Source organism: Neodiprion virginianus, chromosome 4, assembly GCF_021901495.1.
Source record: "Neodiprion virginianus isolate iyNeoVirg1 chromosome 4, iyNeoVirg1.1, whole genome shotgun sequence".
In the NCBI taxonomy this organism is placed as follows: Eukaryota; Metazoa; Arthropoda; class Insecta; order Hymenoptera; family Diprionidae; genus Neodiprion; species Neodiprion virginianus.
In genome coordinates, this window is record NC_060880.1 from 13,978,736 (window position 1) to 14,005,296 (window position 26,561).

A 26,561-nucleotide genomic window follows, 5' to 3' on the forward strand; every position below is an offset into this window, starting at 1 on the left:
TAAAAAATCGTCGATCAATACCATTCTGTATCAAAGTAGATAAATACGACTACTTACAGTACATATATATCATAAATCACTAGTACTTTACTTACCTGAAGTAGCCCAGTGGTTGTTGCGAGTAAAAGGATCTAGACATCAACAGCCCTCTCTGCATTCGGATCAGTGAATATTCATCCACAGCATCTTGAAATTATTACCTAGATGATCCTGGTGATCACTTTGCACCAACAATACAAAGTCATCTCGATTGTTAGCTTTCATCAAATATTACCTGTATAATTACCAACTATGTACTTGATATCGTCCTTGTACAAACATAATATTTGTTCAACAGATAAGACAGTATTATTCTTCAAAGTTTATTTATAATAATCATTTTGTGCGAAATACTATACTAGCATTAAATTATCTCGAATAATAAAATTGTCCATAAAGTTTTCAAAACGTGGGTATTCACTTAAGAGTAACAATTCACTGTTAAAATATATTAGTAACGACAATTTAGAGAGGGTGATAGTTATTACAATAACGTTACATTCTGTTCATCAGAGGTAAGATATAATTATTTTACATTTGTTTCATTTTCAAAACAAAAAGAGGAAAATGTTCATGTATACGTATATACATAGATACGAGATATTCCGCGCCAACTCGACAAATGATTTTCCCCCACCATTTTTGATTTCGTTCACAATTTTTACTACAGTTATCCTATCTCTAAATAGCACTCCTGAATTATTTCAGATTGTTCTCTCCAACAGTTTTATTTATAAATGTTTATACATCAAAACAGACTGACATTTGGTAAGTTTTGAAAAAATTCTCAAAAATTCTTCGACCAAACACGAACATTTGTGGCCAAATCCGAAAGTGGAAACTATTTATTTAACATTTATTTGACTAATTTCAAGAGAATAAAAATTCCTAAATTTGCTTTACTTCTTATTTTGATAGATAATTATTCATTTTTGTACGTGTATAATCATCTCTGTAGGGCACAAAAATAAATAATTACCAATAAGAATACTAAATTAAGTAAATTAAAGAATTTTTATTTTTTGTTTTAAATCAGTCAAATATAAAAAAAAAGTTTACACCTCCGGATTTGTTCTGAACCGATCGTCTACATGTCCGCTTGGTGTATACAAATAAATAAGTACCAATAAAAATACCAAATTAAACAAATTCAGGATTTTTTATTTTGTGAAATTAGACAAATAAGTATATAAATTATGGCTTCCACTACCGATTTTAGCCTAAAATAATTGTCTTTGATCGAAAAATTTTTGAGAATTATTTAGATAATTTCAAAAATGTAATTTTATTGATCTTTAAAAATGATGAAAAAATAAAAATTGGAGAGAAGAATTTGAAATAATTCAGCAGTGCTGTTTAGAGTTAGGATAATCATATAAAAAATTATGAACGAAATCAATAATGATGAGGGAAAATCATTTGTAGTGTTGGTGTGGAATACCTCATATACACGCACACATATATGTATATGTATATATGTATGTACATAATTGAAAACATAGCAGAAACCATGTTGTCATCTTGTGAATAAAAAATGTTATTGCTTTAGATTCAAATGCCTATACTTCAGGTACTAGAGATGAAAAATTAAACGCGTATCCTTCAAAGCTGATCAAAAAATTACTTTCCAGCAACGATATTTGACTTTGTTGATAAACAGGGTTCATTTCTATTTTGTTTTCGCAAAACTATCAGAACTTTCCACTCAGAACTTTTGAATGTAATTCACGTTCGATTTCAAAATTGCTACTCAGATAAATGCAAATTTAATCTAATAGCACCTCGATTACAATTTTTTGAGACAACTGTTTCTTACTTGTTATACCAGCATGTATAGAGAACTAAAAGCTCAAGAGAATTTTATATCCCACCTTCAATGTACAGTGTACTATTAAAATTGACAGCGTCAGAAATTTTGTTCTGTACAATTCGAGTTACCATCCTACAGCTCATTTTATTCTCAATATATCAAAGCACACTGGTCACCCTAAGCATCTTTTTATCGTCGTCCTCAGAAGATTTAGGATATTTGTATATTTATAAAATACTAAATATGAAAGATTTGTACAGATCATAAAATTAAATTCACCATCACACTCATTTTATTATACACATAACAATCTTAGAAGAGTCAACCATCCTTTTAAAGGATCCAGCTTTGCTGCTCTCAATCACGCGGATACCTTTCAATTGGTTATAAGCCAGATTTAATCTTTAAAAAATGTCTCCGGAATTCCCTGTTTAGGTGTGCCTGGAGATCGAAGGAAAATATCGAACCATTCGTTTTTCAATTAATGCGAACATATTATAAAATGTTCAAATGTTAACAAATGCGGTATATACATAATATATTGTGTTATATAACTTACTGTTTCTCACTGATTTATGAAAGATTCGTTATTCATATACGATCGAAAATAATACGAAAAAAAGAATCACGAAGAGATGCTATTAAAAACTGAAATAAAAGATTAATTTTTAAACATTGAATTAGTGACATAATTCAGGTTTGATGCAAGTCACAACTGGAGCCTTGTTTTAAATAATGGAAGCCAAAACTGCGGACCTAAAATTAAATTAAAAAATCTCTTGATAATCAGAATGATGTTATTATTCATTCAATACTTATATATTAAAAGTTGATGGTTTTCAATGTTTCACTCGATCATCACAGGTCAATTATTTACAGGTCATATTAACCATCACTAATTCATATTGCTCTTGATCAAAAAATTATGATCGACATTGATATCGAAGATTGTTTTGAGAACAGATAGCTTCAATCCTTCGCGAAATTTATTACAACCTGTAAAAAGTTCCAACTGACGTCGGGTATATATAATATTGTACGTTCTACTGTTTGTACAAGTCCCTCCATTATCTTTCACGCTTACTTTGTTATATTCTTAAAAATATTTTCTACCGCCACAAGACAAGTTTGTCCATTTCACATGAATTTGATTCATTGCCATTTCGGAACAGGATCAACCGACAAATCAAAAACGATTTTGGGAAACAGTTGGCTTTTCGTAGGTACCTTCTCGTCGACTGATGCCACCAAACATCACAATCGTATTGAACCTCCGGTCTGTAGTTAAAATCGTGATTCACTTTTTAATGTGTGTGTGTATGTGTGTGTAAAAGTAAAACCTATCTTTCAAACTAAAAACACAACCTTAAGTTTTATGTTCACAATGATTCACTGAGTTCACTCTCTTTCGTTAACTTCTCACACTCAAATTTGACATATTCACAAGAGGTAACAGGGGAAGTAGGGGCTACGCACACTGTTCCGTTGAGGAATCAGACTTCAATCGTTCGATTCGATATCGATTGTACTGGCGATAAGGGGAACGAGATTGATCGTTATCGGTAACAACTCGTGTCCTGTGGGGTATTAGATTTTCGTAACGACCCATTAACCAGTCCTGGCACAAACGGTGCTGCGTGTCCGCGACATTTTGCGTCGCCCACCTTGCCAGCCACTGATGAAACTTAGAGTTCAGGTGTTTCGTCACCGCCGGATGACACTGAAATCACAATGCAATTTTATACCAATAAGGCATTCCGCAAAACTGTTAGACCAACTCAATGCCCATTCTGAAGATCTTACCTGTCTAGCTCTGGTAAAGGAATTTGGCTTATAAAGGAAAGCCTCTTTGCTGGCAACATAGAGCATCCGGTAACTGTTCGGATTAAATCTGCACTGCGTACTGTCGGTATTAATTATGTCACCAGTGTCACCTGGTTCAGTCATTCTTAATGGTGCCGGCCGTTCCAAAAGTCCAGAAGAAGTTTCAACTGTTTTGTCGGTAGCCGTTATTCTAGGTAAAGGGTTTAATATTTTTAATTAAATACATTCCATTGCCATATTGTGGTATATGCTCGTACTGAAACTTACTCTGGTGTTTTGTCAGAATGAACGGTATTCAACGATGGCAACCGAGCCATCCTTGATGCACGTTTTCGCCACTCTCTGACGTTACGGTAGAGGAATACGGGCTTGCGACCTACCAAAAGTCTGTCAAACGAGCTCCAACCAGTTTCATCCATCTACAACAATCACAGTTCAATATTAACTTACTGTGAATCATTCGAATGATGTCGAATCTAATGGAGTATTCAGGAAGTTGAACTTTTTCAGTCTGATGTAGTGACAATCGATTTGATAAATTTTTCATTGGAGGTATGTTGTGTTAGCAAAAATTTTAGACTTTCAAAAATTTTCGCGAGTTACTTAACCTGTCTAGGCAAATTAATGAAATTCTTTTTTTTCTAAATTGCAGTTACACGCAAAAAACAAATATATATATATATAAATATATATACACATCAATAGTGATTTTTGCTATAGATAGATTTTGTATGATTGAAACAGGTATCATCCAATGCTTCTTCATTTTTAGATACATTAAAGCTTAGCTATTATGTAATTTTTTTTCAAATGCAGTGATATGTTATCTAGGCACTAACAAAGTCAATGTTCTTTTTTCTACAAATCCTTCTCACGAACGACTGCTCAAGAGAACCTTTTTCTTTATAAAACTGGACAAACTACATTATTTGAACTTGAATTCTTCTGAATAAAAATTAAACAATATTTTCACTTAGATTACTGGTTATTAGATTTGATCCGTCAACTTCTTTTCAACTTTTGCAATTATTTGGAACTCGAATCCTAGTTGCTGGAAGATACGGGAGAAAGAGCTGTATGAATTTCCTAAAACAAGACTCAATGTAGTCATCCGTTAAAAAAGAATACAAAACAAAAAAGAAGAAAAAAAAAAACGGAATACCTACATTCTTACTGAGATTGCGATACAAAAGGTAGAGAAGTAAAATCTTATCCAGTTGATAATTCAATAGTAAAGTGGTAAACATAGGATAAACATAATTTTCTTAAGTATAACAATATAAAAATTATAATAAACTATTAAGACACTGCTAATGTAACTTAGGCATACTAATTAAAAAATGTATCAACTCTCTGCCAGATCCAATGATTTTACAATAAAATAATCAACATTCATTGAATGTGGCACAAAGGTGTGTTAGAAAAGAGATATATTATTCTCTCTGTACGTTGGTTTCCCAAAAAAGATACGTACGTCATTATGAACTGGTTTTGACTGAATATAGCAGGGATAAAATGTACTAAGCCAAAATCAAATTGTTAAAGAATGACTCCGCTATAAAGAAAGACCTGAGATTGTAAGAGGAAGCGAAAGGTAAGAACTCAAGAAGATACCATTACATTTATAGCAATGCAAAGTTTTTTTAGAACCAATGTCAAAAGTTGTCCTCTGATGAGAAAAGAAATTGGTAAACTTAAAAGTAGTAAGAAAGTAAAAAAATGTAATTTTTTTTGGAGACAAACTGATAATTTAGTGGTACAAAAATGATAGACGATCATGTTTAAAAGCATTGTTCATGTATTTCAATATCTCTCTCTTCTATACAATATATATATATATATATATATATATGAATATACATGTATATAAATTTGATTTATATACATGTATATACACACACACTCCATATATAATTTATAGTTACAAAATATATATCTTATCATATGTTTCAAGATTAAAATTCATCATATAAAGAGATAAAAGTTGGGAAACAGAAAACGGGGGATGGGAGAGGAAATGACAAGGGAGCTACATTCGCACAGGACTTGCTGGACTCGAGTTGAAGTTAAATAATGATGTTATGGCAATCAAATCTTTGGTTACAACCGGGTAGTACGTATCCTATAGACGCAGACATACGATTCGACAAAGGGTCACGTGCATAATGAGATCAAGACAAGTAGATTTTTAATTCTTCAAACGTATATTAAAATATCGTACTAATAATGCTAGTGGCATGTAAGACAATAAATATGATAAAGAAAATAGTCATCTGCGCTTTCCCATAATACAATGACAATTCTCTGATTGATATTCAGTCGATATGTGATCACAGGCATAATATCAGACTGTGAGAGGAGAGATTTTTTTGAGATGTCAAAGAATTTTCTGCACAAACATTTCAGGAAGATGGTTTTCAACCAAAGTTTTGAATCAATAGCCATTAACGAGTCAGCACATATAAGGTGGTCTAGTCGTTACAATGAAACCTTTAGGAAGCTCTCCGAGATAGTGATACTATTCATGGAATGACGCGAATTGTGAATCCTGCACGCTAGCGAATTCACTTCTTTGGCAACATCTGACTCTAAAAGAGGGTAGCCGTGTAGCACAATAGTAGTCAGGGGAAAAAGTAGTGAATTTTGAATTAAAAATATAAGAGGTGAACCAGCGAAATCTCTCTATCTTAAAATTATCGCTACACATCAAAGCATGTGTTTCTCTATCTTTTTTCTCCACAAATTCTATGAAAAGCTCCATTTACACATTAGAAAATCGGAAATTTTGTTTGTTTTGTAGTCCGGATTGGAATAGTAAAGAAATTTAGAAAAATCCAAGCTGCGCTAGGGTTTTAGCCACTTAATTAATGGAGTCCAAATTTCGATGTTTCACAAAATTTACAAAAATTTTCTGCTCATTTCCTTCTCTCACGCGCAATGTAAGAGTATTAGTTTTTTGACTTATTATTTGTTTATTAGTTCTCATAGTGAATAAATTAGTACAGTTTTTTAAATTCAAAGGCATCTCTATTAATTCCAAAAGGCTTCACCGATCTATCTCATGAGAGTGACAAGAATTACTTCACAAATTAACACTACTGCTATCTTAAATAATGTATCAAAATCTATGTACAATTTTTTTATGGTGCAATATTTACAGTTTCTCTTAATTTCTTCGTTTTCCTGTTTTCTTTCCTTCAAAGATTTTGGACAAACGACGATAGTACTTTTTGGTCACCAGGCATCTTGCCATTAGGACGTCACTGGATTATTATCATTATAATTATTATATGCTTTTTTGAGGGTAATATTAAAAAAATTGTCTATCACAAATATTGTATACAAACATTTTTATACAACGAATAATAATTTATTGCAAAAGTGAAAGTTAGCTGTCAGCCCATTATTCACTCAAATGTCGTGAAACGAATATCAAATCATCATACATGGGGTTCCGTAATTACTTAGCGATTGTAGCACCCATAAGTGAGACGAGACACGTATACGGAGCCTACAAGATTTCATTTCAGACTATCATTTCCTTCACCATTTACGATTAAAATTAACCTTTCGAAAACGATTAGCATCATTTCATATCGCATATACATAAAAAATACACCGGGGAACTCACATTGCCACAAAGTTTTAAAAATATTGTACTAAAGAATGATCCCGTCCCATACGACAAATTAGAAAATCAGTTACTCGAATATGTATAAAGTTACGAATTAATGATGTTATTTGTACATAAAACTCAAATGAAGATGAGAAATTTATGGTATTTGTTCAAGATCGATTTCGGTATTTTGAGTTTGTACAAGTATTTTGGAAAAATTTATGCAAATTCATCACTAATCGCAGTCTATGGACACATTTGAAGAGAAAAAGAATTCATTAGTTACGTACACAGGTACATCTTTAGTATATTAGTGTCATTCAAATAGGAAGTTCTGCATACACCATCAATAATCCAATCACGGTATACTTTTTGCACAAAAGAAATGACCGATTAACAGCTATTGTTGATTCTGTTACATTTCATTAGCGTAAACCAGTGGTGTATATATAAGGACAACCGCTACATTAAATCTACGATCATTACTGAAAGGTATGTCATCATCTGATTTGACCAACGACAGTCGGGACAATAGCAAACGCAGTCAGATTAAATCGCGAGTAATATTGAAGAGCTATCATGCTTTGCAGAGATATTCAAGTGAATTAATCGAATTCTAACTAACAACTCCGTCTCAGCTATCGCAGGGGTCAGACTGTTCCTTCGTTTTTTAGATTTTGCAAACCTGACCATCGTTCAAGTTTAGTGTGAATCAATTTTCGTAGAGAAATAATGAAATGGATACAGGTTTTCTGTATTTAACTGCAAAAATACGAATACACGTCGTGGTGATAAGTTTGTCAGTGCATTGTTAACCTTACACTAAATGAAAATATGTGCAAACTTGAATTTCGTTTGGGCAAAAGTACCGTGTGACTGAATTATTGTTGTACAGAGATAATGTGCCACTGTTAAATTGACAATCCTGCATGTCGAAACGACAAACGATGAAGTCGAAGTTCCAGACGATACTTTGATCTGACTTGGATGAATATCGATCACCCTTCCCAGCAGTTTGACACAGAAATTATTCGGGGTGCCCAAATGAATGCAAACTACAATGTCAGCAATGTTTTATGATTATGGGTGTGGTCCTATACCTTCTTGTTAATATCAGCGTTCTTGCGCTTTCTGCCCCTGCCCCCCCTTCCTGCCTGGTCGCTACTCACAGGATGATTGGCTGCCGCGTCGTTGTCTACAGAGGTAGGAATGTCCTTTGGACTTGTCTGGCCAAGAGGAGCGGGGTATCTCTCCACGTAGGTCGACCATTTTTCTGCCGTACTTATACCCTCTCTCTGCCGTTCTCTTTCGCTCTCTCGGTCCCTGCATCCGCCCTCCGTCGTGTCTTCACTTTCAGTGTCTAGCAGCTCCATTGTTATTTTGCAGTCTTTTTTGTACTGCAATAAGTTAACAAAACCAAGGTAACGACAATCGAAACTACATTCGGATATAATTTTACATGAGTTGCGTTTAATATTTGGGTATACGCTATGCATCTATGCACAACTCTTGGAGGTTCTTACACATTATCCAATTTAAAATCACGGTCTAGCCAGATATGCTTCACGATCTTGAATTACGTGTATTTCACACTTGCCACGATATTGATTCAATTGCAGATTTCATGTTGAAATGTACTTAGAAATTTTGTCATATGGAGAGTAGCCTCAAGTAGACCGTAATGATTGTAAGAGTTCTCGATAAAGGACCGGTAAATAAAACTTGGAATCAAATAACAAAGAAAAAAATAAAAAAGAAAAAAAAAATAAAGCAAATAAGCAAATCAACGAAATACTCACAATATGTATTTTGAAACAATTCTCATCAGTCATAGCTCTCTCTGCTTTACGCTGGTAGGCGGTTTCTGCTCCTAGCCTCAGATAGGCAGTGGCGCACAAACCACCAGCTCCGCTACTTTCCTTTGGCTGCCTTTGTTCTCGTTGGAATAACTCCATGCACTGCTGACACGTTGGATCAGAAACCAAATGCTGCAACTAAACAGACGAAAAATAGTTTAAGCACCGTAAAAATATTATCGACATGAAAGAGGATGCAAAAAATTCGTCATTAATTTCACGTGTGCTAAAGACTTGTGATGATATATATTGTTCCGTATTTCACTCAGTAATTAGAATTTATGTTAACGTACTTGTCTTACAGCATATGTGACCACCTTATCCAAGGTAAAGGCAATATACGCGTGGATGCCGAACATTTCACGTAGCGTATCTTCGTACGCTGTGCTTTCCATGTTGCCATCTAAAACATTCTTCACCATGTCCAAGAACGCTGGATAATAATCCTCTATTTCTATTTCATCTGCAGCAAAAGAAAGAAAAACATTACAAAATGTTGTTGCTACTGACAACAATTCAAAAGTGCGGAAAATCGACGAGATTACACACTTTTTGGTTTTAATCTCAATGCAACCGCTGTGCTCTCCTTTCGTTGTTGTTTGTATCTGGATTCTTCTTCAGCCAAGGCAACCGCTCTTTCGTACATCTTTGTTAACCTCTCGCACAGAATTTGATGTAACCTCAGAAAAAGGTACCAGTTGTTACTGCCCATGAACAGGGTGTACGCCTCTTCGGGATCGGCGGATAAGGCATGGGAGGGAGGTTTTAGATCTGGATCACTTTTCACGTGTGCAGAAGAAAAGTTGGGTGAAGCCACTGCTTTGTTTCTACTCCCGTGAAGACCACCAGATGTTATCGTCAACGACGATATATGAGAGCTGCTACACGCAGGTGAGTCTATGTCCTCTTTTTCATCTGCAAGTTTCAACATGAAATTCACGTAGACGAAACAATGGCGAGGGGGAAATGCTTGTAGTTTTGCAGAGCGTAGATCAAAGTTTGAACTTACCATCTTCGTCGCGCTCATCGTCGCTCAGTTCTTGTCGTGGATGAAAAAATAGGTCAGGGATAAAGTGCTTTAGAAGCAACTTTATCTGTTGCTTGTCTTCCTTGTGAATAGCTGTCTGTCTCTTCACGTGATGAATTAGGAGATTGGCTGCGTCATCGAGTACGGACTTGTCTTTGTATGCCAGCACCATATGTGGACCACCTCCCCCTTGTGCCTCTGCATTACTGTCGTCTGCTTGCTCATGCCTCTGTTAAGTTATAAAGATTATTAGGTGAGACAAGTTCCCGTTGGAGTCAAGACATGTAGAATTCTGGTAGAATCGACTTTACCTCATCGTAAAGTGTTTCAATTTCATTGAAGAGACTTTTCGATCTGAGCGCCTTGACATCATTTTGTTTGAAATTTATACACTGGTGATCCAAGGATTTCAAATAGTACTTTTCGTTTTGTTCTCTCCATATTTTATTGAACCCTTTTTGAGCTTCTCTCCATTCCTCCTCCTTGCTTTTAAGCCTCCTAAGAACGACCGGCACCGCAATAACAGGATTTTTCTTCAACCCGTCAATAATGTCCGCAGCCTTGTCACCGTATATCCTCCTCAGAGCTCTCTGGTGTATTGTCGGCGAACAGCCTCCCAGACAATCATCTAATCTGAACTTTTGTATCTCCTCCGAGCTCATCCTACTCATTTTCTTGTGTACACCTTCCAGGACTCGAATCGTCGCTGCGTTTGTTTCTATAACACCGTCCAGTTCAAACCGTTCGTCCTCACAGCGGTATATGAACTCTTCATACTGAGTTTTTCTACAGGATTGACAATTTCATAAAGTATGCACTTATTTGAAACCGATAATTAAAATATGATTGCCTTTCAAGTATAGTAACTTCTATCTTACCTTGAAGTAACAAAGGTACTGTCTTCAGACCATGTTGGGAAAGATACCCACGTATCGTTCAGCACCTCTTTACACAATTGCGTCCTACCGGTGCATTTAGGCTGAACGTACGATTTAGGTAACGCACAATAGGATGCGCCGAGCCGTTTGCAAGTGGAGTAATCTATTTCCATAGCCAAATCTCCTTGGGGACGGTCTTGGTGACTTCTGACGACATTGTTAGGAAGCGTTTCGACGTTCAAACCACCGGTTGTAGTGGACATAGAAGTTGAGGAGTCCGGAGAGTGACCCAAGAAATCTTTGAACCATCGCAATAGTTCTGGGAATCTGCCCAAGAACGGTGTTACCAATTGTATGAGTTCTGTCTTGGACACGATTTCTTGATTGAACAGAACCAAACAGCGTAAGAAATTCTCATAGACTTCTTGCGATCTCAGGGCCTTCCGCACCTATGAACCAATTACATTTCGTTTACTTTTCCATGTATCTTGATTCATCTTAATTGGTACAATCTAGCAGTAACTGAAATTAGTCTTTAGTTTCACAAAATAATTTAACTTACTTTATCGAAAAAGGCATAATCGTTAAGGCTTCCATATTTTCCAGCATCGGCGAATGTCACATCTCTCAGCGTAGCCATTTTGTGCTTTTTTGATGGTGGCTGACCGTGTTGAGTGTGATGCGAATTGCCAGTGGTTCCCGATGTTGAAAAGGACGGACTTCTTTTCAGCTGACCGGTGCTATGACCAAACTTCTGACCGCTATTCAAATCCCTGGCTCCCACCCCTCTCTCTCGGTCCCTCTCTCTATGATCTCTGTTGTCTCGTTCTACTCCGCTTAAGCTTCCGCTTTCTCTGTGTTCTCTAGGTATGTTCCCTGAACTGTTGTACAACGCTTTCAATCCTAGGGGTTTTTTAACGATCGCCGAATGATCGTTAACCGCCCCACCTTTGTTACTCTGGAACATAGCAGACTGGCACCAGTTAGAATTAAATGATTATTTCTCTGCGAACTAAATGCACATCCTGTCACAGTTTCATGTCAATCAGATGCACAGAGACGAGCATAACGAATAAACTGTGTAAAACTTTCCAAATGAATTTAGAACCAAAAATTTATCCTCAACTGACAAATAAACACTCACCAGGGCACTTTGTTGGTTCGTAGCATCAGGCAAAAATTGTCCAAACTCAGCGAGGAGATCTTCTTGATTTTCAAAAAGTTTAGCGACTTGACTGTAGACCTCTGCCTCTGTTAGATGTTTCCCACTTCCTCCTCCGACAGCTGCTCCTCCTCCAGTTACCATATGACCGGATTCTTTTAAGTTGCGTTGTTCCTTTTGATAGGTATGCAAAATCTCCAAAAATCGCTTATACTTTTCAGGCTGACCTTGGAATCGATTCTATAAAGAGGTATGCATATATAAATTCAACAACCCGATGACATATTTTCTCAAGGTTTTTGCAAGTAAAGCAACGAATAAAAATTGTATTTCTACCTTAATCTTGTTCACGTAATTGATGGCATGATTGAATTCCACAGGTTGACTTTGCTGCGTCTGACCACTATTCGGTGTACCATCTTGTGCCTGGCTCAAAGCTTGACTGACAGCAGCTTGGGCTTGAGCCGTGCTTATGTGCGAATTGTTGTACGATTGGACCGGCGGTGATGACGGAGCATGAACGGTTAAGCTATTGTTTGGAATGTTATTTCCAATGGCGTGGTGTATGCTGCCAGATCTGTAGAGTGGATAGAATGTATATGTCGAATATCGCGGATAGGACAAGAATGAAAAAAATGCATCTACTCAAATAAAATTCCTTGCTCACCCTTGCATGATTTGTAGGACGGATGGAGCCTTGGCCGGCTGAGTAGGCGGACTGGCAATGGGTGGTGAACCAACATTGCCTGTGCAGTGATGAGATAATGTTGGGGTATGCGTAGCAGTCGGACTAGGCATACTAACCGATACTTGGAAAGCGTATCCCTGTTCGTCGGCTTGTACTTCTATTTTATAACCAGGTGGTAAAAACGTATTGAAGCCAACTATGAGCTGGGGATGTCCCTTGAAAAGGTTGCTGACTCTCTTAATAACACCTGGTGTGTCTATGCTCTGAGACTTGAACTCTTTCATGATATCCAAGAAGTCATTGTACACCTAACCAAGAAAGAATCACATTTATCAAAGTCCCATTCAACGACAAAGTTAAAAAGAGAATAAACCTAAAACTGGATATCTGACAATCTTTCTTACCTGCGGTTGATTGTTGAACTTGTATTTGACTTGATCGAGGTAATGCAGAGCATCTTCAACCTTCAATCTTTGGAACTGTTGCGCCCCTCCGCTCAAGCTGCTCCCTGGAGCCGTGGGCGTAGGCGGTGTTGTGCTACCAGAATGCACCTATAACACAGTTACAAAAAATTCTAGAGAAATCCAAAAACTGCATAGAGTTCAATGCACTGTTTCTACCTGTGTTTGGCCCCTTATCGCTTCGGAAAATATTATATAACCTCAATCTTTAGATCCCTTATAAGTTGGAGAATATTTGTGTTATAAAGTAAACAATAAATACTTGTAGATGTGATCTGTTAGGTGAAAAAAAAATCGATACATTGGTTACCATTAGCGTGTTACACACATAGTTCAAGTACTCAACTACAGTATTCAATTACCAATAAAGTGCTATCGCTATCAATCACATTTCAGGTATAACGATAACTGTTGAACTCGAAAAGAAACAAGGGAACACCAATTAGAATGACTAGGAGGAAAGAAAAAGATGTTTATGACAATTCGTTCATGTTGGATCATTCTGGAAGTACAATTGCATCAATGTGCATGAATTTAAAAAGAACATTCTCGGTTCCATATCTAAGGCAATTATTATTCTTCGACTACTTGCTTCGCAGACTCTCGATTATCGAAACAATCTTTACCTTTACACTGGAAGGGGCAGGAGTAGGCATTACTACGGCTACTGGGTATTGCTGTTGCGCCTGAACGGCGCCAAACTGGATGCTGCCTGGCATCTCCTTGGAAGTTATCGGCCTAATTGGCTGACCAGGCCCAATTCCAACGGCCAAACCACTGTTAGGACGGTAGTCTATGTTCTCTCCGACTTCTAACCCGCCCCCACCACCTATGCCACCTCCTCCTGCACCTCCCGATGAATGTTTCAACGCTGCTGCTGCTGCTGCCGATGCTACCTCGTCCACCCCACGAGTACGTTTCATCTCAAATCACATTGGAAATGCTGGAACCAGAAGGGTAGGTAAACATTGAAAGTAATGCATAGGTATATTCTCTTAATGCGAAAGATACTGATGAAAGTCGGGAGGAAAGAAATAAAAATTTGTCCAGGTAGTCAAACAATGGACAGAGAATGATAAAAGTGTTCCTTTTACTGTAAATTTACGAATGAAACCGCATACAAACGAGTTAATTATTACAGCACTGGATGACGGTCCCCCAAAAGAAAAAATGTTCCACCGATTTAAGGTTACGTGTAACTTACGCAGAAATGTTCAAAGAAAAAAACGAAGCCGTAGAAAGTAAGGGACAGAAAAGAAGGATGCTGGCGGAATATCAGCAATGAAAGTGGTTAAAAATCAAAACGATAAACGGGGGTGGCGGGCAAATATGGAAAATATTCGCGGGAGCGCGGGTACGAGCTTCGGTGCCCTTCGGGGAGTCTTGAAAGCATAAAAGGTTAAAAATAGACTCGGGACTCGGTGGTGAAAACGCGGGCGTGTGTAGTCCAAGCTAAATCATATGTTGGTTGCCATGGCGTGCCCGGCTATCTCTTCAGCGTCTCCAGGGGCCGGACCCGATATGACGGTTTACAAAATTACGTACCCTTCTCCTAGCATCACTTCTACAAAATTCACTCCGCCTTTTTATCGTGCACTGCGATTTACCCACTCTTTTCAACGTGCATTTATTCCGAACAACCGGTAAAAATCTCTTTCTTCGGTGCAATTTGATCATATTTCGACACTCTACGTACTCTTTCCTCTTTAACCGTTCTCTAACCTGCAAATCGGCAACGTTTCGACAACGTTTCACATTTCACGGCTCAGCTCGACATATTTTCAGAGAAGCTGCCGCTGAATATTGTTTCATGCCTGACTCAAATCGTGAGCGAGCAGTAGGAGGTAAGCGTCATTTTGTTTTTTCAACTCCTTTGCAAAGCATCATTTTCGATCAACGTTCGGGGTAGTGTACAGTTGAAGATATGTAAGAGAGAGAGGGAGAGAAATGGGAAATAAGAGAAGGAAAAGCAGAACTTGACGTGTACGGAAATAAACGCTTCTCGAGAAATCCGTGTGAAGAGAAAAGAACTTTAGATATTGAGGACTGTACTCTCGTTCGCTACACGGTTGCGACTTGGATAACAGTGTTGTTGGCGGTTTGTAGAGAAAAGACTGAGTAAAATAAAAACTCCGAGTCGTCTGCCAATAATCTAATTGTAAACAACGAAACTCCAAGTTATTCTCTTAGCACTATTGTTACGCAATAATAAAGAGAAATACGTTACACATTTCACGTTGTTTCTCGCGAACGAACTGCAGGGTGCCTCTCCTCCCGGAGAGGAAGCCGGCCTCGTAATTTTCAACCACTTCCACTTGAATTTTCTTCAGGAAAGATGTAAAAGAATGAGGAAAAAACCGATACTCCTACTCAACAACCCGATATCAAGTATCGTACCGAATTCCGATCAACGTTATCATCGTTTGCTTCAGTCACACGTTGAGAAACCGGTCACGAAAAACCAATAAAAACTCCATGAATGAAATAAGAACGGTTTAGTGAAACACAGAGCGTGTAATAATAATGCAAAAATCAAATTAACAAAGAAACAACGATGCTCCAACATACGACGTCTCGTGTGCTTTTACGTATTCATACGCGAAACTTCGTACACGCGTATTCCAATTCAAACAAAAACTTTCACCTCCCGATCATCGTTTCACTACAACGACACTCATTCGCTAATAAAGGTGATCAGTCAATATATTTTATAAATATCCCGGAAATTCACGGGGGAAAAGATAATCTCCACAAGGGACATTGTCACCGCTACGGGGGTACTCGAAGAACTATTGGATTTTGTATGGCAAACAAGGAACCGACGGGTAGTGCACGGCAATCGGAGTGGGGGGGCGGCTCTGCAGGGGCGTAATTCGAGGGCACTTTGCGTCGCTTCGTTTCCCTGCCAACCGGTCCCACCGGCTGCTGGTACAAGAGATGCATTCGTTTTAACCAACTAAGGTAACATCGGTTTGCGCTCAGAGTTCTGCGTATTTCTAACGGTGGGCACATCGGGAGCACCGAAACGTCAACGTTTTTTTAAAAGTGACGGTGTAAGATAATATGTCCAATGAACGGAGTGAACAAGTTCGATGAAAATTTACAAATTTTCAGAGATAACGCGGAGCAGTTTATCAACGAGTCGAAAAACCATCGCGACACGCTCGTTCGGACGGTAAATTTTGCCGTTCTAATCGGAATACGGGACCTGATAGGGGGTTTGGTGTCTCCCTTTTTTCACCCACGGACACGCCCCTGAAACTAGCGGCGACGACGGAGGCCGCCAAACGGCGCGCGCAGGTTAACGAAATACCGGAGCGACGGCCATCTTTATGCGGCCAACAGCTGTTCCCGGCAGCGAGCAAACTCCCCCTGGTTATCTGGGTCACGGGAAACTGCGCAACACTCTCCGGATCTGTCGGGAGTACGATTTATTCGGGTAAAATAGACGGTGGAGTACCATCGCGATTGTGAAAAATGTTGAAGAAAATCTTCCAGGATGCCAAATGCAAGTACCTGAATCCTGTATCAATTCGAAATTCGCAGCGATTTGTTCCAAGTCGCAGAGTATATGCCGGCGCGTCTCATTGGCTCGCTTGCAAAGGACTCGACGCTCATTGGCTGTGTGTTTCTAGACCCGGGAATGGACGGCAGGCGGCAGGAGAAAACTCGGGGCAACGTAACAACGCCGTCGCCGTGATTCTGTCGTCATGTTCGAGACGCGGGCGAGCAAAGCTGGGACGACTACGCAACGACGACGCGTGTATTATCGAGTATATGTAATATGGAAGGTAATTCGCGTCACCCCTTGACCAACCTATCGGAGGACATAATCGCACACACATGCTCGTCGTGCTCACGTTTGGCAGCGAGGGTGTGAGTGAATTAATCAATCCAGGCGCATTCAGCTCTTTCCGGATCTCCGTTAAATATATGCCAAAAATCACCGGCATCAAATCGTAAACAATGATATAATCTGTGTATACACATGTTATAAATTTTGACGTGCAAAGACTTTTTCATTTCTTACGTGATGCGTTCAATCCCTAAGCAATATAATTCATCTCCGATTGTCGTGTGGTAAACAAGAACAGCAGGAGGAAGCGTGACAAAAATTTTATCTACGATATAGGCGAAGTCTTGGAAAAAATAATCAAATGCCTCCGAGCGTATTCTGATCACAAAATATTAAAAGAACGTACATGCATATTAGCATTTGTGTATGTACCGTATGTTGTATTGAAAAAATAAATGTACGTGAGTATAAATACTATAATCTACCTTGGTCTTTCTTGACGAGCGAAAACATATGCAATTCTCTGGAAAGTAATTTGTCAAATCGAAATAAAACACCAGCAACAGCACCAGTAGCAAAAACAACGTCCTGTCGATCGATTGGGTATTAAATAACACTAATGAAAATAACGAGAATAAATGATTGAAAGCATATAACGTAAACATCACGGTGTGTTTCACAGTTTGAAAAATATCTTTCGATAAAGTAGAACCGCAGCTAGCAGCAGTAAAGGATCAAGGTCAAAATTTAATCGCGATAAGCCGGATCTTCTACACGTTGTACGGACATTCATTGATCCGTAGTGTAAATGTTTTACGTTTTTCCCTCCCGATTGAACGGTATCGCATCCATCCTGAAAGTAGCGTAGTACGCGATCAAAGAATGCCAGCGCAAAACACAGTAGGAGGTCATCCATCCGGACATAAGTGAGCGAGGAGGAGCATTCAGCTAAACTCAATCCGTGAGCTACTTCTCAAGTGTAAAATAGAAAAAACTACTTTTTCCGAAAAGTACACGAAGGACACTTATACATATAGCTATGTATTTGTTTTGTTCAGACAGGTATCGAAGCTAGGGTTCGTGCGATATCTTACGATACAACAGCAACCTTGCTCTCTCTCGTCTCCATATGGACAGCCACATACGGTCGACATTCGGATAAGCGCCAATGACCGAACTGGGAGAGAGGGACGAAAACGGACGAAGCATCATCGTCAGGTTGGGGGTGCATCACGGTAGTGGTTCTCTCTAGCTGCCTGTCCCTCGTCCGAGTAAGCAAGCCCGACGCCGCCATCCATCGCTCGCTCTCAACCAGGCTTGTTGTGTCACCTAGTCGACGCTGACGCCCGTCGCCACACCTCGAGCACGCCCTTTCGATTTTTACGTACATTTCCTGCAGCGGTCACACTATCGTCACCAGGGATTCCGTTGTTTCACCGGATATTTTGGTTATTCTCTTTTATTTCTTCGTTATTCTATCGTTTCGAGTACGGATGACAAGGGAGTGGGGAAAGGGAGAGAAAGAGGGGGAGGGAGAGAGAGAGAGAGTGGAGAGGGGGAGGCCCGTCCGCGCGTGGTAGTTATCTGCCGCATATATGCATGTAGCCCGAGGTGTGTAAAAGCTGTATCATCGTCAGTTATTAGATATTGAGGTGGGGATGGAATACCAGGTGGGGGAGTTCGGTTCCGACGACTACTATTTTGCTGCTTTCCATCTGTGTAACGTATCAACAAGCCGGGGAAGGTGGAAAGAACAAGGAGAAATAAGAAAAAAAAAATAAAGAAAGAAGACGAAGGAGAAGAAGCCTCGAAGTCGGTCTTATTTTGGCCGCTAACGAAAAAATGTGACAACGCAGCCACGTCGTCCGTCGTAGCGCGAGTCCAGTCAGAGGCAGAGACGCAGAGGTGAGCCTTCGACCGTGCGCGCGCGGCTCTCCCGATAATCAGAAATACAGCGTTGCCGCGAGCCCGCGTTCGTCGCATATACGTATGTTTCTATTGCTGCTCGGGAGCGAAATATCCCCACCGCTGATCCTTTAGCCCCTCGCCGTTGCCAGGGCCGTGCCAAGCGGCGAAACATACGCGTGGCGTCGACATTTTTCATTTCGTTTTATTTCTTTGCGAATAAACTTGTACATGTCAAAATAAAAATGCCAGAAATTTTAACTCGTCTTACGTTTCAGAAGATGCGGGGAATAGCTGAAAGGATGGTCTCCCGATTTTTCGTGGATAAAAGAAAATATACGCTACTGGTCGAAAGATATACGTAAGGCTGTACCGTATTGGCCCGGGTTTGAGAGAGGAGTCAACGGATTGGCGGACCAAGTCCACACACGCGAGATGAGGGACTTTTGCGTTCGACAATGACAGATTTTTACCCCCCGAGAAGATGTGTCACTAACTTTGACAGTGGGTAACGTTTATCTTGGTATTACATATTCGTACTCGTATTGCAAGCGACTTAAAAAATCAGTTTCATAGGGATACCCACAAATTGGACGAAGTGAAATTTTCTAATTGAATTCAATAGATTCTAAAAATTCAAAAGATGTACAAAAGAGTATAAGCTGTGCGTGGTTGCGTTCCATCAATTCCCTGTATCGTAGTTTTGTATGGTATACCATTCTTTTTTCAGAATTACCTTTGAAAAGCTTTTGCATTGAAGCTAGCAAATGACAGAGAAAGGTATTAATAGTGCGATTATTCGATGGATCCGCTTTGTCAGGAGTCTTCCTTTATCGCAAACTCCAAAATCGGCGAAAATCTTTGAACTGACGGACGTTAATATATGACTAATCAAACGCCGTAAACCACAATCAATTTGCCATTATTTCGTGAATAAATTGATGGCATTGCCGTATCGATATTCCCAGTTACATGTGGATGTGCCGTTTATGTATGGTAATTCGTCACAATTAGGCTGTAATTGATGTTCGTTCTACTAAAAGATCTGATTCACATGAAAGTATATGCATTATACTTATAGATATATGACAACGTTTCTTCGCTTGTTCAATTACAAATTTACAGATTCCAAATACTCTCAACAATAAGTAGTAAATGCCTGAATAAATGGGGCAGACGTCAAAAGTTCGGTACGAAATTTCGTTAAAGAAAATACTCGCAACGTCGAAGAGGCCGTGGTTCCCGCGCTTTGCACCGCGACACGACGCGGGAGTTGGTGAGGGACAGGGGAACGGAGAGAAATTTTTTTGTATCGACGGCCCTGAGGAGCCAGTCTTTTTAGTGGACAGAGAGCCGTTCTAAGGCACACGCCATGAGAATATGACAAAAGTAGTTCCTCCCCCACGCAATATACTCTCGTTCCATAATATGAGGTCCTGCATCGAGTGTACGTACATACATAGCCAACGATCAATCTTCTATCCTTCGTCGACTCAAAGCTTTGGATTTTCCACCGCGAATTATTGTGGCAGTGTGCGCACGCGCGTTTATGTGTCCGAAGATTATTCAGGCAACCGATGAACTACCTACTTGGCCTGTCAAATCACGCGTACCTGTGCAACAGCAACAGCAGCAGCAGCGGCGGCGGCTTTCTTCGTAGTCAGTGTTGTGCAAATTCTCAATAAATATTCGTTGAATTTGATGTTGGGAAATTTCTCTTTCTGACATTCGTATCGTTGGCATTTCAACGCGGTACTAAATTTCGTGAATTATGCATTGGAATATAATAGCTGTTGGATATACGGAAGCGTGCGCACGTATATTTTCCCCGTTGTTTCCTGGTGATTCTTCGCATTTTGCGCGCAAACCCGACGGCGACGATGTACGCAGCACGAGGCGCGAGGCAGGGAGAGCCATCGTTATTATACGGCGGCGTGTGCACCGGAATCGATATTTGAAGCGTGCGTTCCGTTTCTGCGTGGCTGGTGGTCGCTTCTCTCACATTCGCGCATCCCGCGGTCCTACGCGAAACGCGCGGGCGAGCCAAACGATGGGCTCTCGCTCGAAACAGAGACGAAAAACGTATAACAACAAATACATTCAGCGATGAATTCCTTCTCTAAACACTCACCCAGCCGATTGCATAGGTACGCAATGCGGGTATAACGCGTTTGCAATTACGGATGTTGTTTACAGGAGATTAATCGCCGCACATAGTAGTCGCACAACTGGCTGCAAGGATACAACATGATAAAGAAAGTATCTATATGAAAAAGCCACCGATATCAAAATGACAGTCCGTAGGGTTTTTCATCGTGATTCAATTATTTTAACGCAAAATTACATCGTACGCGATTTTCACTCAAATTTAAATGAAAAACCCTACATCCCTAATCGAATCGTGTCGCACTGCATTGCGATGGCTAAAACTCTAGTAGGCGATGTTCTGTTCTGATTTTTCTAAAATAGTTCGTGGTAATCATCTGTCAATCTGTGGCATGCGTACGCGTGTGAGCAACTACTCTCATTCCAGTAAAATTATTCAATGGCAGAATGCGACAACAGGTAAATTTCAATTATGAAAGTGGGTGAAAAATCCGACGGATTTATATTATTCTCGGTTGGGTATTACGCGAAACGAACGATTATTTCGAACGAGGCTCCCGCGGATCCGAATGTTTTCTTCTCCATAACGCGGCTGCGGCGATGCCAAGTGTTCCCGCTGCTGCACGCGAAGCTACGAGTCTGTAGGTACTCGGTTAGCTGCTCGAACTATACAAATATGCCTTCTGCTTGCCTCTGGGTTAATCGTAAGAAAGTGGACAAACGATAGACCGTGATTTTCATACATCAACGAGAATATGCAAATCGGTGCAGCGAGGAACGGGAGTAACGATATGCGGACGGAGCACGATCCTCGAGGAAGTTTTTAACTTCTAATTGAAAAATACGTTAGAGTTTTGCCATATGACGTAGTAACGCAACACGGGACATTATGTCACTCCGCCCGGCCCCCCCAAACAATATTTCTGTCACCGCGGTGATACGCGACACGCAGTTTTTTTTTTCATCCTGGCTCAGATGTGCCGGATTATTTTATACATTCGATGCTTACGATTGCCTAGTTTTATGACTGCGTCAGTGAATTTTCAAGGGTGAAATGCATACGTGGGAGGGGGGAGATTCTCTTTTTTCAAATCAGTGATGACCACAATTTTACATACCTGACAGCCGCTTGAATTTCACTTTAATTTCAATCAGAGCGTATAAAACTGCACTTTCCGTTGACGTCGACACTTTGAAATATTCACCAATAAAATAGCGATTATTATTATTGTTCTTGTGTGATGAATCTTGACACATCTTACGGGTAAACTGGTCCGCTCATGCAGGTGACCGATTGAAGACTGTCGGGTCAGCCGCGAATACGGCCGAACTCAAACGAGCCCGGAGGGGTGACGGGCTTGTCCTTCCGACAACACTTTGACGATTTGTCAAACGGACAAGCGGAGGCTGGTCTCGGACCGAGCCAGGATCACATTTTCACTGTTATTTCACCTAATAATCGCTGGAGTTTGACTCGCGTCAGCCGCGTTGCATCTAAATTAGGAATCGACTCTGCGGCGTCACTGACGATCACCCCCATTGCGCGAGCTAATGGACTCGTCCGTACTTGGCAACTGTTTTCCCTCGGCTCGAAGCTGCATTTTCATGCTGCCCGACGCCCGCGGCTCGGCCCGAGCTCGCCTCCGATTGGTCGATCAGTCCGAGCGACGTTTGCGCGCCGATTACGAACTCCGATATCCCCGGCAAACATACCGTAGCTAACCTCTTCTTCCTTTGTAGTCAGCTTTTGTTTCTTAATTAATGATTAATACCAAGGACCAAATGTTTACGGTTTCCGTTATTGCCTTATTTTCTCTTCAAATTCATGATAAAATCGCTGGAAACCCCTTTTACTCGTCAATAAAACGTGTGTACATACGGCCACGCGTGTCGTTCAGCTACGCAGGCCAATTGGATCTGATCAACCGAAGACGAACTGTGCGTGAGCCTCTTTTTCCTTCCTCTCCACAGTGCATATGGGTATGTATGTACCATTGATAGCCGTCACTCGCTTTTTTGTTCTTTTTATCAGCGATTTCAAATCACTAAAAAGTTTTATTACCGATTATGAAATGATTTCGACCTATCGGCTTTTATCGACATCGCTGCTTATTCGACATCTACTGATCAATTCCCTTTCTCGCACGTATTAATTAATTACATTTATTATTTCACGATGCCGTCGATTTCTGTAAGTTGTCTCGTCCGGTTGGCACGACGATACAAAGTGAAACGTGACCGACCAGTCGCTACAAAAACACGCGTGCGCGCGGTGTTGGGCAAAATTGTCTCAAAAGTCGAACACCACTACGACTGGCATTTAACTGACAAGTGGTAAAATATCGAACGAACATCTTAATCCCGGTAATATCCCCGTAAATTATTACAACCCGACACCCGGTGTAGATGCACACAAAAGCCCAATGTAAAAGTTGAAAGTCTTGATAGTTCATCAATTGACAGAGTAAAATTTGTCGGTTAAAGTTTGACAACTGTAACAACAATGAAACTTTTATTAGATGTTTCATTTCCTATCTATTCCCGTCGGTCACCACTCGACCGCTCGACACAGGAAACTATCGTTTTTCATTGGACGGTAGTGGCGGCCGGGCGTTAGTAGTCGACCAATCGGAATTGAGAGCGTGTAGCGAAGCGGCAACGGGCGATGAGATTACACGTGTCGTGCGTTCGCGAGATGATCACGGTAGTTTAAAGCAGGCTTCCTATGCGGATTAGCCGCAGTTTAACGTGCAGGTTCCTTGCCTAAGTTTAGCAGGTGATTTGCGTAGCTCTGACTTCCATAGAGTTTACAGGAAACTGGTATGGTTATAAATATCCACATATACCAGGGTTTATTCAAGGTTAACAGTGAAGGGATCTGACCATCTCGTCTTGTCGCTTTGTGTACTTGTTGATATTGTTTTTAACATCATTATTTACTCTACTGTTGCAGACGATGATGTTCCTGACGATAATATCAGTACTGTGCCTAGGTATCGGAGCTTTTACCCAGAGTCAGCAAATTGACAGCAAACAGCTACAATGTTTAGGTGCGGAAAAAATGAAAGTTTTATTCGAAAGGAATGAAAAAAGATTTCATTAACCGTTGTGAAAACATTGAACATCAAAGGAGTAGCTAAAAAAATATCAACGTCCGAACAAAAGATCTTGGATCTATTGATAATTATTTGCCTTTAGTTTGCAGAACTACCATGGATGAGCTGGAGGCAGAAATAGCTAAAATCGATCCATCAGTTTCCATTGATGTTGGTAACTACCGACTGGACGCAAATGGAAATGTGAAACAAAAGTCTGTACGTAAACATGTAGCCTCTTACCGTTTCTCCATGTGTCTCGATTTCATAAATTTGATTGATCCGAGATGAGTAGAAGAATTATGATAGCCTGGTATTGATAGAAATATAGCTAATTGGCTCAGCTGTCAACTGTCAGCTACGATAACTGATACCAAATTGATAAGATATACTGATTGTCAATCTGTGATCTGAATTTTCTTTGCCCGATTATATTGCTGATACGCTTTGATTGATCAATATTTTTGTTCAATATATTATTTTTCAATAGATTCCTCTCGCCAGATCTGAAGTGCACATTTCTGACATGCTCGACAGTATATGCGCCAAACTTGACGACTATGTCAGAGCTACGTACAAATCAACCGGTCAACTTACGCTTCTAAGAATAATGGATCCTACCGGAGGAATGAATCCTGACATCAGCAAAGTGGACATTGTTCAAGACGGAGATTTGAACAAAAGCCTCAAATTCTATGTAAGCAGAGCGGAGTTATTCTTTAATTGTGACAAACTATCATTAGCCCAAGTCGTGTTTTACCTTGATTTAAACCTGTTTCCTTATTCCCTCTTCAGTGCGAAGGCATCGTTGATGAGTTTGAAGATGATATAGTCCAGTTGTTCAGCAAGGGAACTAAAGACATCGATGTCAAGGTCTGTACGGATGTGGCAAACTTCTGTTCGGACACTGTATCTGGTGAGGATGAATTCACGGAGGACGATGATTTCACAGAGAGAGATGAATTGTGATGAAAAACGAGAAACAGACGTTGGTGAAGAAAGTTTGTAGCAGTTTTACAAATTTTGTACAATGTTAAACAAATTCGTTCCGCAGCTTCGTTTTCACCCGCGTAATTATATTTAACTCGGTGATTAAAAAAATGTGAAATTGTGAGAAATAGAAATGATTCTCTTCTCACAAAATTACTCACCGTGTAATTAATAAGTTATTTACGAGGTTAGCCACGAATTTCTATTGACTGTCGGCTTGAACTGATATTCGTACATACATTTGCCTGCTGTTACAGCTGTAAATAAATCAACTCCTCATGGCAACGATTGTTGATCAGGTGTAATTACGCGCCAATCTATTGTATATGATTGTATACAGCATCTCGTTGATACCTCAGTACAATATTTCAGTAGGCACTGAAATTTTGTACGACAAAACGATATATTTAGTTCATGCGAATGAAATTTATCTACTGATTCTTTTTTTTTTCGTAAAATATATTTCGTATTTTCTCTTTTTGCTGTGCTTTGCGCAATTGTGTTGCGTATCACCGTTATGCCAGCGAATGTATAATTAGAAATTTGTTGCAAGATTGTTGAATCTGATTAGAATCCTATAGGGAGATTGTATATGATTCATGTATATTTCTTGTGGAAAATTAGATGAAAATGTTAATTATACGGTCAATATGACTCGAACGAGCAATTACTATTTCTAGTAATTGCGAGGCAATACAACCGATTCAGTATCGTGTCGCTTCAAGCACTTAAATATTATTCGCAATAAAACAGGTTATCTGAATTTAAATCAAGTCTTTTGTCAGGGATTTTCGTTAGTAATTTCTACGGCTGATCTCGGATGCAAGTAACCCTTCCGAATCACACCTGTTGCTCGCAATCAGCGGCGTAACCCAATACGCCTTACCGTAGGCAGCATACATCACTTCTACCATTACGCCTTACCGAAGGCTATCCGACGCGCGTAACCTGTTGAACACTACGGCACGATAGTTTGTCAGATCGCGTAAGAGAATTATCTGCATTTTCGTCGGGTAGAGAAGTCAGATTGGATCAGGTCATCGGGTCATCCAGGACCATTCTAAGTATCGTAAAAATAGACCTGTATCATGAGATAGAATTAAAATACCATTTGATTCGTCAGCAGAAAATCGGTCGTTGAAAGTTAAAAAAAAGTAAAAGCAAAGGAGCCGAAACCCGCAAGAGATAAAGCTGGCGCAGTATTCGGACTGACTGGACTGAGCGCTCTTATGAGCCGGTTGAAGAAAACATTTAAAGGACAGAAATATGCTGGGAGTATTCTTTTCTCTCTTTGACGATATTTGAGGC

The 26,561-nt window shown here is 39.7% G+C and overlaps 2 protein-coding genes across 20 annotated transcripts; one reads left to right on the plus strand and one right to left on the minus strand.

Annotated features, from left to right (window-relative positions):
• Nucleotides 1–348: 348 nt before the first annotated feature.
• LOC124303194 (paired amphipathic helix protein Sin3b) lies at nt 349–22,661 on the minus strand. Of its 8 annotated transcripts, XM_046760117.1 has the most exons (18): nt 22,287–22,661; nt 18,252–18,550; nt 13,988–14,304; nt 13,305–13,451; nt 12,880–13,208; nt 12,549–12,789; nt 12,195–12,452; nt 11,613–12,023; nt 11,051–11,499; nt 10,484–10,958; nt 10,155–10,401; nt 9,695–10,060; nt 9,439–9,608; nt 9,089–9,283; nt 8,390–8,686; nt 3,941–4,092; nt 3,653–3,863; nt 349–3,569 (listed from the first exon to the last, which is right to left on the minus strand). In XM_046760117.1, exons 3-18 carry the CDS (start codon nt 14,282–14,284, stop codon nt 3,318–3,320), a joined length of 4,497 nt encoding a protein of 1,498 aa, XP_046616073.1. In that variant the 5' UTR covers nt 14,285–14,304; nt 18,252–18,550; nt 22,287–22,661; the 3' UTR covers nt 349–3,317. The 8 variants fall into 8 exon arrangements, with proteins under 8 accessions (XP_046616073.1, XP_046616075.1, XP_046616074.1 ...); XM_046760119.1 differs by lacking the exon at nt 18,252–18,550 and having other exon boundaries at nt 11,613–12,008; XM_046760118.1 differs by lacking the exon at nt 18,252–18,550 and having other exon boundaries at nt 9,448–9,608.
• LOC124303200 (protein seele) lies at nt 18,805–26,022 on the plus strand. Of its 12 annotated transcripts, none has more exons than XM_046760137.1 (6): nt 18,805–19,062; nt 19,341–19,570; nt 24,122–24,218; nt 24,367–24,482; nt 24,754–24,960; nt 25,059–26,022. In XM_046760137.1, exons 3-6 carry the CDS (start codon nt 24,125–24,127, stop codon nt 25,230–25,232), a joined length of 591 nt encoding a protein of 196 aa, XP_046616093.1. In that variant the 5' UTR covers nt 18,805–19,062; nt 19,341–19,570; nt 24,122–24,124; the 3' UTR covers nt 25,233–26,022. The 12 variants fall into 12 exon arrangements, with proteins under 12 accessions (XP_046616093.1, XP_046616095.1, XP_046616094.1 ...); XM_046760139.1 differs by having other exon boundaries at nt 18,826–19,062; nt 19,341–19,585; XM_046760138.1 differs by having other exon boundaries at nt 18,826–19,062; nt 19,344–19,570.
• Nucleotides 26,023–26,561: the final 539 nt, after the last annotated feature.